Source organism: Micropterus salmoides, unplaced genomic scaffold (genome assembly GCF_014851395.1).
Source record: "Micropterus salmoides isolate LMB-PRFRI ecotype aquatic unplaced genomic scaffold, ASM1485139v1 Ms_hic_scaffold_809, whole genome shotgun sequence".
Taxonomy (NCBI): Eukaryota; Metazoa; Chordata; class Actinopteri; order Centrarchiformes; family Centrarchidae; genus Micropterus; species Micropterus salmoides.
The window spans coordinates 8,701-20,795 of record NW_024044581.1 but is presented as its reverse complement, the minus strand read 5'-3'; the positions used below and the strand labels follow the sequence as shown (position 1 = coordinate 20,795).

At 43.5% G+C, this 12,095-nt stretch overlaps 1 protein-coding gene and 1 long non-coding RNA gene across 2 annotated transcripts; both read right to left on the bottom strand.

Moving 5' to 3' along the window:
* Positions 1-1,361: 1,361 nt before the first annotated feature.
* LOC119894591 lies at positions 1,362-3,109 on the bottom strand. The gene is made up of 2 exons (XR_005442949.1): positions 2,735-3,109; positions 1,362-2,354 (listed from the first exon to the last, which is right to left on the bottom strand). It is a non-coding gene; the product is annotated as an uncharacterized LOC119894591 (long non-coding RNA).
* Positions 3,110-5,596: 2,487 nt separating this feature from the next.
* On the bottom strand, positions 5,597-7,340 carry LOC119894594 (cystatin-C-like). Its single transcript, XM_038707263.1, has 4 exons — positions 7,185-7,340; positions 6,334-6,497; positions 5,890-6,000; positions 5,597-5,702 (listed from the first exon to the last, which is right to left on the bottom strand). The coding sequence occupies exons 1-4, from the start codon at positions 7,231-7,233 to the stop codon at positions 5,622-5,624; spliced, it is 405 nt and encodes a 134-aa protein (XP_038563191.1). The 5' UTR covers positions 7,234-7,340; the 3' UTR covers positions 5,597-5,621.
* Between the last annotated feature and the right edge of the window lie 4,755 nt (positions 7,341-12,095).

The following is a 12,095-nucleotide window of genomic DNA, read 5'->3' as shown; positions in this document are numbered from 1 at the left end:
CCAAAGACATGCGGCCTTGGTTGATTGGTGACCCTAAATTGTCCTCAGGTGTGAGCGTGAGTGGTTGTTTGTCTATGTGTGGCCCTGCGATGGACTGGCGACCTGTCCAGGGTGTACCCCGCCTTGCGCCCGATGTCAGCTGGGATTGGCTCCAGCCCCCCCGCAACCCTGTACGCAGGATAAGCAGTTGACAATGGATGTTGTTTTTTTTGCTTCAATGTGTTAAGATTTTATTTTTCTATGAGAAATTGTGTGACTCACCTGGTGTGTGTGTCCCAGCTGTTTCCTGTCACTGGTGTCTGTCCCGCCCCCTCCAGCTCAGTCCATTTGGATCTGCCCAGACAATCTCTGTGTACCAATGTCCACTTTTGTCCACTGTACTGTGACGGCTCAGAACAGAGTTTTTGATGGCTATTTTCTCACTTTTGTCCTCTTTGTGTAATCTTCAGCTTGCAGGTTCTCTCGTCTGTCCGTAAGACGCTGTGAAATTCGGCATCTTTGTTCCAACAGCAGTTTCTGGCCTTGTCCGGCTCAGAACATGTTCTTTTCCGATGAACTTTATTTCAGACCGCTGTAACCATAAGGTGATGATCATGTGAACTTGGAGAGCTCTACATGATCTGTTCTTGAATGCAAACATGTTGTTGTGATTGGCCTGCAATCATCCAATGATGACATCGCTGTACTGAGTCCATTCTGTCATTATGGCATCCTTTGATAAACGCTCCAAACTGCTCCAATTGCATGTGAGGCTGTCACGTGACCCGTCGCTTCAACAATGTTCCAAATACCAAATATTCCTTTTATAATTGGCATTTCCATGACTGGGCAATACGATGTGTTGCATTACTGTTACCAGAGCAGAACAGTGCTTCTGTAGCTCTTTAATGTTGCATTAGTTCATCATCTCTCTCTGCTTATGGTGTCGTGTTTCAGCAGCAGTTTTAACATCAGCGTAGTCTTCATCCTTGGATGGATCTGGGACTGGAGCGTATGGAGGAGGAGGAGCGGAGTCCAGGACTGGATCAGCCGGAATGGATTCCATGACTTGTGTACCTCAGTTAAAGAAGAGATAATGTGTTAGTTTGTTCTTATGGTGTCAAATTTCCTTTTATCCTTATTTTATCTAGTCAAATGTTCTGTTTTAAGTCTTTACACTTTCCCTGAATTCTAGTTTATTTAGCAATCTGCCTTAAATGGTAGATTTTTTTTGTTTTTCCTCTGGACAAGGCTGCCTGCTCTTCTGCATCTCTCCAAACATGTCTTTAGCTGCTCCAAATATATATTTTTGTACTAAAACTTACATTTAACACATTTCAACCTACTTATCAAATTGTCCCATAGATGTTTTCTCTTTTTCAGTCATATATTTTACAACTGGCAGAAGGATTTTAGGAGCTGTTTTCCACTCAGTTTACCAGTTTTTACTCCAACACATAACCTCTCATCTCTAATGGTATGTCTCTCTTTGTTTCACATTTTCCTTCACCCTCATTGTGAGGCATTTATTTGGCATACTTCCTTTGCCTTGTCTTACTTTATGATCCTGCCTTCCACACGGACGATGCTTTCCAATGCTTATGTAGCACACAGGAAGGATTATGGGTAGGGCCGTGATCTGATTGGTTGGTTAAGTCGGTTGGTTCGGCTCAGAGACCAAGGATTAGACGTAAGATGGTGCCGGCTTCTTATATTTGAAGATATGTATAAAATAAAATTATTGGTTGGTTCCAAAAATGAAAAAGTACAATAATAAAACAAGTAATGAACAAGGCAATTATTGATATCACAATCAGGCTATGACATCAGCATGAAATGCTTGCTTTCCAAATTTAAAGTGAGTATTTCACTCTTTGAGGTAGTTCTATAATCAAATTCCCGGTGCACCATTTAACCTGAATTTCTGTTAATAACACCACAAAGTTTGTTCAGATCCAGTTCAATAATACAATCCAGTAGAATTCACACAGCACAACAGTAACCCTTAACTGCAGGAATGATTCCTACTACTCAGCTCCACATTCTCAGTCCCAAGGTGTGAACAGGTGAGTTTGTTTAAGTGAGTCCAAAGTCCAAACAAAAAAATGGATGTGTCGAAGGTAAGTCAGAGTTCAGAGTTCCATAGGGTTGGTGTATGTATGTGTGTGGGGGAAGGAGTGTGAAGGTGAGTGAAGGGGTTGTGTGTTGTAGTGGGACCTACCACACCGCAAAGTGCAGTAGTAGCGGGACAGATCCAGTGATCCTGAAGAGGGAATGGCTCCCACGATCATTCAAGAGGGACGGCTCGCCATCAATTTTCATCCGCAGATCCAATCCAGACAATGGAAGAAGAAACACGCACACACAAAAAAAACCTGACCTGTCAGCAGACAGGGTCAGAGAAATATTCACTGCTTAAGCTTCATGCAATAATATACACTACATGAAATTCACAATACACAATGATATACATACTGTGGGTGTTTACTTTCTGTGCCTCTCTCTCAATATTCAGCATATAAACATAAATAACTTGGCTGCACACAACCAGATAAGCTGCACCAATAAGCTGCAAGTTAGAACAATTAAAGTTTTGATGCAAGTGCAAAATAAAGTAAGCTGAGTTTACACATTAAACAACACAGTAAACCAGCTTGTTCAACTAAAATTGTAGCTTCATATTCACTAAGTGCACATAAATAATTTAAGGTACAAAGTAAGTGAAATTCTTAAGTAGAAAATGAACATTCATCACCGATTTCACCAGAGCGGCTGGACACACACACCCAAAATGGCGGCGCCCAGTAAAGCCACAAGGTCTTCTAAAACCGAAACATACGAGACCGTATGCGACTTTCAGTACTTTCTCTCAGTGCAAAATAAATTAGCTTTCACAGTAAGGTGATAAAGAATGAACAAAAGCAGTTTTAAATGAATTACCTCGCTCTTGAATCAGCAAAGACTGCGCGTCGCGGGAAATCCTACGGACATCAAAGCTACCGACGCTGCTAGTTCTCAAGCGCTACATCTAAACACTGAACTTACAACTAAACTCTCACAGCAGTTAGCTACCACGTTTGTAGTGTTGAAGTTAGCCTCAGTGTAGTTCGTTTTTAGCTGTATTTTCTCCAGGTTTTCCGTTTTTCACAGTTTTCATCCTCTACAGCAGCACTTCTGTCTCCACACAGCAGCGGGAAAAAACTTTCGCTCGCTCCCAGAGACGCGGGAGCAGGTGGGCGGACCTACCTGCTGTCAGCTGATTGGCCAAACTAACCTGTCGGTCTATTTTGTCCTGGTAACTGAATTTTAACCCTTTAAAATCCTTAGATAATCTCTCAAGTTGCATTTCAAAAATAAAATCACTCTCATTCAGATTTTTATAGGCTTTTCCTATTTTTAAACCTAGATCATTTCATCTGTGTTACACTTATGTTTAAAATGACACTTTTTACCCTTAAAAAAAAAATCACTTTTCTACCTGTTGTAACTGGGTTAACCCTATATTTTTTATTGCTCCTCTTGTTGTACTTTTTTGTTTGTTTTGGTTTTTTTTGCACAGCCCTGTTTAAACCCCAAAAGGAATTAAAACAGCGGAGAGAAATTTATTTCTGCACGGCCCTGCTCAAACCACGAAATGGTTAGAACAGCTGAGAAATACCTTGTTTCTACACGGCCCTGTTCGAAGCCCCAGATGGTTAGCAGCGGAGAAACTCGTGTTCTACACAGACCTGCTCAACCATTTAACAGCGAAGAAAAACTTGCTTGTAATTCTGCTCGGCCCTGCTAACTAAGGATCCACGTGTGAGATGGTACAATCAAAAAAGCAATCTAAGCTGAAAGTCTAAAAAACCAAGAAAAACAAAAAAAATAAAACACAAATGCAATTTTGTAGTTTATTTCAGACACTCACCGTTTTTAAGGACAACATAGGTCCAACTCCTTTTGAGATGGTAATGGAGGCTGAGACACTTTGCTCCAGGCTGATCAGTCGCCGGACGTCTCAGGTCCCAGACAAACTTTGCCAAACCATCCCACTTCTGACACCAAATGTAATGAAAATTTGTCCTTTAGTGACCAGTGAAATAAAGAGTCCAATCCAGATGTCTTTTAAGGGTTTTATTCTTTGCAAAGGGTCAGACAAACTTACAGAGTGCAAAACAGTCTGCAGAGTGTAAGACAAAGAGCCAGTGAAGAAGCAGGTGACTTTATACTGTAAGGGTATTACGCAGCTATCCAAGGGAGGAAGGGAGGAGGGACCAGCTGTCCGGAGATGAAGGCCTATCAAGGACAGTCTGATAAGAAAACTCTCTAACGAGCATCTTTCCCATGGGAAACTTCACCTAGCTGTAACAAAATAAAATAATCAAATACCACACAGTGAAACACTGGTCTATTCTGATGAAGCATGCAGGGTGAAACAGTAAACACAGTAAAATATCAAATTTCCATCACATTAACTGGAGGTTCTCCTGCACGTGGACTACACATCTGTACTCAGTGTTACTGATGAGAAGTATTCATCCACACCGCTTCATAAAACACGTTTAGATTTCATCCTGATTTGTTCCCTGAGGCGTTCAGACAGCGAGCCCTGCTGTAACTGAGTGTTTTCACATATGTAGATAGATTACTATTTTACGTGTGGAGCCGGGCTCGGGCTTAATAACCCAGGAAAACAATCCTAGAAAAATTGGAAATTTCCCTCCGTTTTCTTCCGAATGATCCGAGGCAAAGTCTCTGAGGGGCAGGATAGTGACTGTGGGCTAAACTCACCGCTGAATCTGACTTTCCAGTGCGTGCATAATACACGGCAGACGTGTGTGCGATGTTGCAGCCTTGCAGAGTGAAGTTTGATGTCAGAGAATATTCAAGTTTCTTACTCGGAGATGAAATTGTGTCTGGGATTATTCCCCCTCTCCTTCTGTTACAGTGGACCTCATGTGCAGCTGACACTGCCAACGTGCTTCCTCTGGAGAGGGAAAAAAAAAAAAAAAAAAAATCACCCCCAAGAACACTGCCTCAAACAACCTCTGATCCACCTTCGTAGTTTAACTCCAGTGTAGCAGACCGTTTACCCTGAGCTGGCTGAACTCCCGTCGTAGTGCAGGCAACAGTAACGCCAACAACCCAGGTACACAGGGAGACCTTACTGCAGTACATCTAAAGAAAGTGGTCCTGACTGAATGACAGGTCAACTTTCTCTTGTCGTTGCTCCTTCCATGTTTGGATGGATCAGGTCAACATCCAGCTCATAAAGATATTACTGTAGCACTGCAGTGGGAGTTTACCAGCATGTAGTGTGAAGCTGTGTCAGACTCTTGGCTCATGAGGTCCAGCTTGGAAAGGTCTTGTTTGCAGTCTGTAACCTCACCACTAGAGGCTGCGGAAAGCTACACCTTGTTCCTTCAAGGAAGGACGCCTCTATTATTTGCCGTGTTTACATCTTGAAGAACCCTTAAATTAGATGACCGTATAGAGCTCCATTCATTTAAACACCAATATTAACACATCAGTAAATGAATGAAACTGTCTCATAATGTACCATTGGTTTGTAGTGTTTTTATTATTGCAGATTTTACAATAAATTTGAGGAGCAGACGGTGGAGGTAACTACACCATCAGGGATGAGGCAGCTGCTGGTTTCAGGCTTTACAGCTGAACTCCAGAGTCCTGGTCTTTTTCTGCCAGGGAACCACCAAAACCTCAACGTGACACTGAAGCGTCTGGAAAACACAACAGGAAGTGGATTTTTCCCACATTAATAAAAGACCTTTAAATCTTGCACGCAAGAGACAGAAGAGAACATGAACGGAGAAAAAGAGAGTGACCAAACAAGAGGCTGCTGGACAGACAGCGAGCTGGCCTTCCTCCTGTTGGACTGGTCAGTAATATGAACCAGTTCAGACTCACCTTGCGAGGAGCCTGAAAGTTGCATTTGGACAGATTTTGGACGCTGGGGGGTTTACGGCAGACGGTCCTGGAAATCACCAAATCCACGATGTACAAAGTCCCTTCAACAACCTGAACCACAAACACACGAGACAGCAGAGTCACTAAGTACTGTACTTAAGTAGAAGTGTGAGGTACTTGTACTTCACCTGGGTAACTGCTGATGGCTGCAGTCACACAGTGCTTTAGAATTTGTCTCTCATTCACTAACACTCAGCTGGCTCGACCATCAGGAGCAAACCTTTTACTCCGCTACATTGAGAACTTTAGTTGATTACGTTGTTCGCCTCCTTCCGATAACAGAAAATCGGAATCAACTGATAAATGATATCATGGATTCAGCTACACGTTTAGAGGAAACCTTTGACCCCACAGAGTGCACATGAAACCTTTCCTGTGTCGTACCTGACTCCGTGCCTTGCTGATGGAGGAGATTTTGTAGAGGAAGGGGTCTTTTGATTGGGTGTTGTAGTAGTTGGTGGCGACGAGGAGGGCCTTCTGGAGGTCGGGGTCGTCCTTGTTGATGTTGGTCACACCTCCAACTCTGCGGCCCGCCAACACCTCCAGCGCTGCAGGGGGAGAGGAAGACCATCACCTCTGACCTTAGAGTGGCGCTTGTCTTCAACACTCGCTTCACTAGAGTTTGTGCTGATAGAGTTTAGTCTGCAGGACGTCTGAGTTTGTACTTTACCACTTTCTACTACAGTACATTTCTCTGACAGAGTTAGCTGCTTTAAAGATTAAACCATAACAGTTCAGAAAATCGTCAGTCGTCTTCAAAATAAAGTATTTCAGTCAGGGGAAGTTTTGCTGCTTGGCAGATTCTAACTGACTCCACTTCTGGCAGCTGCAGTGATCAAACTCAAACCCTCGTCTCCTTTTCACACGTCGATCGCTTCACTAAACATTTAACACGAGTTCTCTTTAGTTTCTCCCCACTAGATATCTGCAGCTTCAGAGCTGAAAGAGAAGCTCGTTTCTGTTTGACTGAGGAGTTTTATGTTGCAGAGTTTCAGTGTGTGACTTTATCATGCTTCTGTTTCTAAAACTGCATCCAAACAACAAGAAAAGCTGTTCAATTCAGCGCTGAACAAGCTGCTGCGTACACAGCTTACAGAAATTCCCACCCGAACAGAGTTAAATCCTGTTAGACGGAAAGAAGGAAGTCAGGCTGAAAACTGGTGGTTTGGAAAAGGAGGAATCCAGCGTGGCCCCTTTCCAACATTAAACCGTGTTAAAGAAGAAGAAACTTTTACCCAGAACGCCGAGCAGAGAGACGAGCAGCAGCGTCTTCAGTCCCATCATGCACTCTGTCTGTGAGTTCTCGTCTGTTTGGTGTGAGGCCTCGATGCTCTGAACACAGATCAGCTCTGTTCACAGGAACAAACTCTCCTGCTCGTTCCTTTATACTCGTCGACATGTGACGTCACTTCCTGTTGCAGCCCAGCTGACAGTGATCAGCTAGTTCAGGCTCCAGCTCCTGCACAGGTGTTTCATCAGAAAACCTAAAAAAAACCCTCTCCTGAAGCAACAAACTGAACCTGGACCGGCCAGTTTCATAAAGAAGTGGCTCTGAAGGGATTTCAACTGTTTTCATCCTGTGTTAGTTTCAAATAAATGAAGTTGTTTAATAGTATTTTGCACCACTAATTATAGGAAGAAACCCCACTCATCAGGATTTGAACCCTCAATGTTACATTAAATATTAATTAGCACCGTGTCAGACTGAGGTCAGATCTCACTGCCGACCTCCAACAAGCTGCCTAAAGTCCTCGGTCTGTGCGTATTGTTGGGATTTTGTTGTTCTGTGTTGTAATATTTAAAGGCGCCCTCCAGCCACTTTGAACTCGATCGCTCTGTTGAACTGTGCTATTTTGTCAATAATAGAACACATTTAAATGAACATCCGCTGGCTCCACATGAAAATACACACCGAGTACGGTGACAGAACAAAATACTTTCTTGCACTGTGTTGGCTGAGACATATTTGTTTACCAGATGTTGTTTAGATAAGTTCCAAATAGACAAATGTGACTGAGGATGTCTTTGGCCCAGGATAATATTAATTGTTGGACTGATCTGGCTTTGCCTTCATTCATAAAGATCTTTTGATCTTGAACCGTTGAATCTTTTGGCCGATCTGCTAAGCGGGGCAGGTGCAGTGGACTCCGTGAGGGCTGATGCGTATGCTGGGGAAAGGAAAAACATGTTTATAGAATATAACACACCATCAGAGCAACCTCTCAGCTTCCATCGTGGTTGAAATGCAGACGTACGGAGAGAAACCTGTGGAAAAGGCAGATCATGCAGTTCACAAGTTGTACATGTGTGAAAAAACCCAGAAGTAAAGACAACATATGGAACATTTGTAAGGCCAAATTCTTCTTGTAAGTGTTGAGGCAACGCTATTAGCTTTTGACCGCACAGAATATCCATGTCCAGTAAAAACTAGTTTCTTTTAATGAGGTTCACCAAGCGAAAAAGTTTACGGTCCAGTAAAGCAATAAATGATATCTTCGTGAAGTTAGTAACGTCTTGTTGATGACGTGTGTTTACTCTTAATCTCCAAAATGGCTGTTTCAAAACAGAATCTTTACCCTACAGAATTAGCTGTGATTTACTTCAGTACAAATGTTAGTAAATGTGATAAATTTCCATTTATAAAATTTTCCTAATTCCACAACATTTTATTTCTGGAGGCACTGAAATTAAATTAAACCAGGAATTAACCAGCACCACTGAAGACTGGACCGCTAATCATTTTAACGGCAACTGGTTCCAGCGAGCTGTGTTCATGGATGTTCTGAACGTGGTTCACCATCGCATCTCAGTTAGAGTGGTGCTTCCTTTCTGTAAAGAAGAAAATGTAATTATAACAAAAGCCAAACAGAACAACCACCTGCCCCGCCATGAAATGGACCTGTACGAAGCTTATAATGTTCTGTCTCTGCTGATGTTCATTCTGACATGGGTTCAATAATATGTGTGTATAATGTGTCTTCTTGAGTGCTCAAGACCTCCATATTAATGAGCTGCTAGTCGACAAAAACGAGCAGAGAAGCCACACACTTGTGGTGCCAATGCTCATTATTGAAAATTTACCAAAAGTTTTCATACAGTATATAAACTATGACCTATGATTGTGCCGCTGCTCTTGTCACTTCTTTGCCTCCAGCTTGGCCAAAGCCACCAGTGCTCCAGGAGCGGATTGGCAATCAGGATTACCGGGAAAAAATCCCGAACGGCCGGTCCATTCCATGTGTGTGTGTTTCAGACTGGGCCAAACCAATACTTTCATTCTTGAGGCCGAATACGAGCGGCCACTCCCAACTCGGACTGGTCCTCGTTTTTCCTGCCATCCGACTGGCTCAAAGGCGCCGATCAAAGGACTTTACTTTCACTCAGGTTTGGGTTTGTGTGAATGCAACAGAGACGGCCGAAAAAATAAGAGATAAAAAGGAAAAAGTGTTGGCACAAGAGGCAGCTAAATGGGCCTAATTAACAGACCTTTTCCGTAGTGAAGAGGGTGCTGTGGCAGGAGGTGCAGACCCAGCAGAATGGACAGGACAGATTAGTGATGCATTTATTAGACACTGAAATTATTTAGATATGCATTTAAATATTTGAATTTTATTAAAGGATAGCCTCTTGAGATGCATCATCTCATTTTCAAGAGGGTCCTATAAACACAAATACAGAATACAAAAGACAAATCATTAGCTTGGGGGGGCAAGGTAGCGCCGTCCTGAGGGCATTAAACAGAATTCCTGACTAAGAACGTGGTCAGAATGACCAGTGGGGGTGATGGCGCAATGGATAAGACACATGCCTTCGGTGTGAGAGACCCGGGTTCATTCCCCTACTGTGACCCATCCACCATTGTGTCCCTCAACAAGACACTTAACCCCTAGTTGCTCCAGAGGCGTGTGACCTCTGACATGTATAGTAATTGTAAGTTGCTTTGGATAAAAGCATCAGCTAAATGTAATATAAAGTGTTTTTGTCAAACATGGTTCCTAAGTACTTATTACCTTTCCCGTATATGCCATGTCCTCTACGGCTTGACGGGCAAAGTCCAGAAGAAGCGTTGACACGCAAAAAAGTGCAAAAAGCTCCACGAGTAATCCCATAATCTGCATTATTGAAGCACTGACAATTTATTTCTTTCATTCACAGGAAACACTGTTAAAAACAGTTTACAACACGGTTAAAAAACAACAAAACGACTGGGAGACTACTGGGTCGCACACTGTGAAGCGCCCCCTTCCGTGTCAGAGAACCAGCTCTGATTGGGGTATCCCGAGGCGTTCCCAGGCTAGTGTGCACATGTAATCTCTCCACCTAATCCTTGGTCTTGCCCGAGGCCTCCTCCCAGCTGGACTTGCCTGGAACACCTCCCTAGGGAGGCGTCCAGGAGGCATCCTTACCAGATGCCCAAACCACCTCAACTGGCTTTTCAGCCGCTTGTACCCGCGATCTCATTGTTTCGGTCATGACCCAGCACTTCATGACCATAGGTGAGGGTAGGAACCAAAACTGACCGGTAGATCGAGAGCTTTGCCTAACGGTTCAGCTCTCTTTTCGTCACAACAGTGCGGTAAAGCGAATACAATACCGCCAGTCTCCTGCTCCAGTCTCCTGCTCCAGTCTCCCCTCACTCGTGAACAAGACCCCGAGGTACTTGAACCGCTGGGAACCGATCCAGTGAGGGCTGGAGGTCACGGACCGATGATGCCATCAGGAACACATCGTCCGCAAAAAGCAGTGACGAGATCCCAAGCCCACCGAAAGGGCAACCCCTCCTCACCACGACTACGCCTTGATATCCTGTCGCTGAATATCACAAACAGGATTGGTGACAAAGCGCAGCCCTGGCAAAGGCCAACCCTCACCTGGAAAGAGTCCGACTTACTGCCGAGTACTCGGACACAGCTCTCGCTTTGGATGTACAGGGATTGGATAGCCCTGAGAAGGGCCCCCCACACCCCATACTCCCGCAGCACCTCCCACAGTATCTCCCGGTGGGACCCGGGCATACGCCTTCTCCAGATCCTCAAAGCACATGTAGACCGGATGGGCATACTCCCAGGCCCACTCCAAGATCCTTGTGAGAGTAAAGAGCTGGTCCGTTGTTCCACGACCAGGACGAAAACCGCATTGTTCCTCTTTGACCAGAGGTTCGACTGAACACATTTGAAGATAAACTGAACCCAGTGGAATTGCCTTCTTGATTTAGGTTGCAACCAGTTTGGTGATTCATACATTAAACAGTGATGAGTTCTATAAGGACACCTCAAGACAAATCTACAAAGCGAGTTAACTACAACATTAAGGGGCATTAAATTAGTGTCGGTGGTATTCTGGTAAACAGTGTCAGCATAATCAATAATGGGCAGTATCATCTGAGAAAATATTCTTTTTCTGACAGGAAGGGTGAAACAATAAATAGAACGGTACAGTGAGTTTAGACAGCCATATGATCTTTTGATAATGAAGTCAATATGTGGTTTAAATGAAAGTTCAGGGTCAATCCAAAGTCCAAGTTATTTGAATGAGTCAACCTTCTCAAGTAGGGTCCCGTTATCAAAATTAATTTGTAACTCTGAGGAGTATACACGACTATGTCGAGTTCCAAACAACATGCAACATGACTTCTTCGTATTCAGTATAAGTTTGTTACTATGAAGCCTTTTTTGTACCGGGTTGAAGTCAGATTGTAAGGAATTCTGAATTTGTCGTAGATCTGTGTCGGAGGTATAAATAACAGTTTCATCAGCATACAGATGAATAAAAGCACATTTGAGGTAAGTCATTAATAAAAATAGTAAAAAGAAGTGGTCCTAAGGTGGAGCCTTGTGGGACACCCTTATCTACAAGTAGATAGTTGGACTGGCAGCCCTGACAAAGGACACACTTAATATAGGCATATATATATATTTATAGATATATATTATAAACAGTAGTTTGCAGTGTGTTGTCACACACAGACAACATCATTTTATAAGCAAGGAATCTCTGTATGTCTGTATGTCTAATAGCTGTCAGTGATGGAGAGGGACAGGTTGATGATGACCCCAGTCATATTGATGAGGGCGGAGGAGGAGCAGAAGGAGGAAGGAAAGCAGCAAGAGAAAGCAGAGCAGGAGGAGGAGGAGCATGGAAGCAGT

Coding starts and splice junctions, on each gene's coding strand:
- LOC119894594 (XM_038707263.1), bottom strand. CDS start 7,233: ATGATGGGACTGAAGACGCTGCTGCTCGTCTCTCTGCTCGGCGTTCTG. Junction 6,001..6,333: donor TCAGCAAGGCACGGAGTCAG/GTACGACACAGG, acceptor TTTGTGGTTCAG/GTTGTTGAAGGGACTTTGTA. Junction 5,703..5,889: donor ACTTTCAGGCTCCTCGCAAG/GTGAGTCTGAAC, acceptor TGTGTTTTCCAG/ACGCTTCAGTGTCACGTTGA.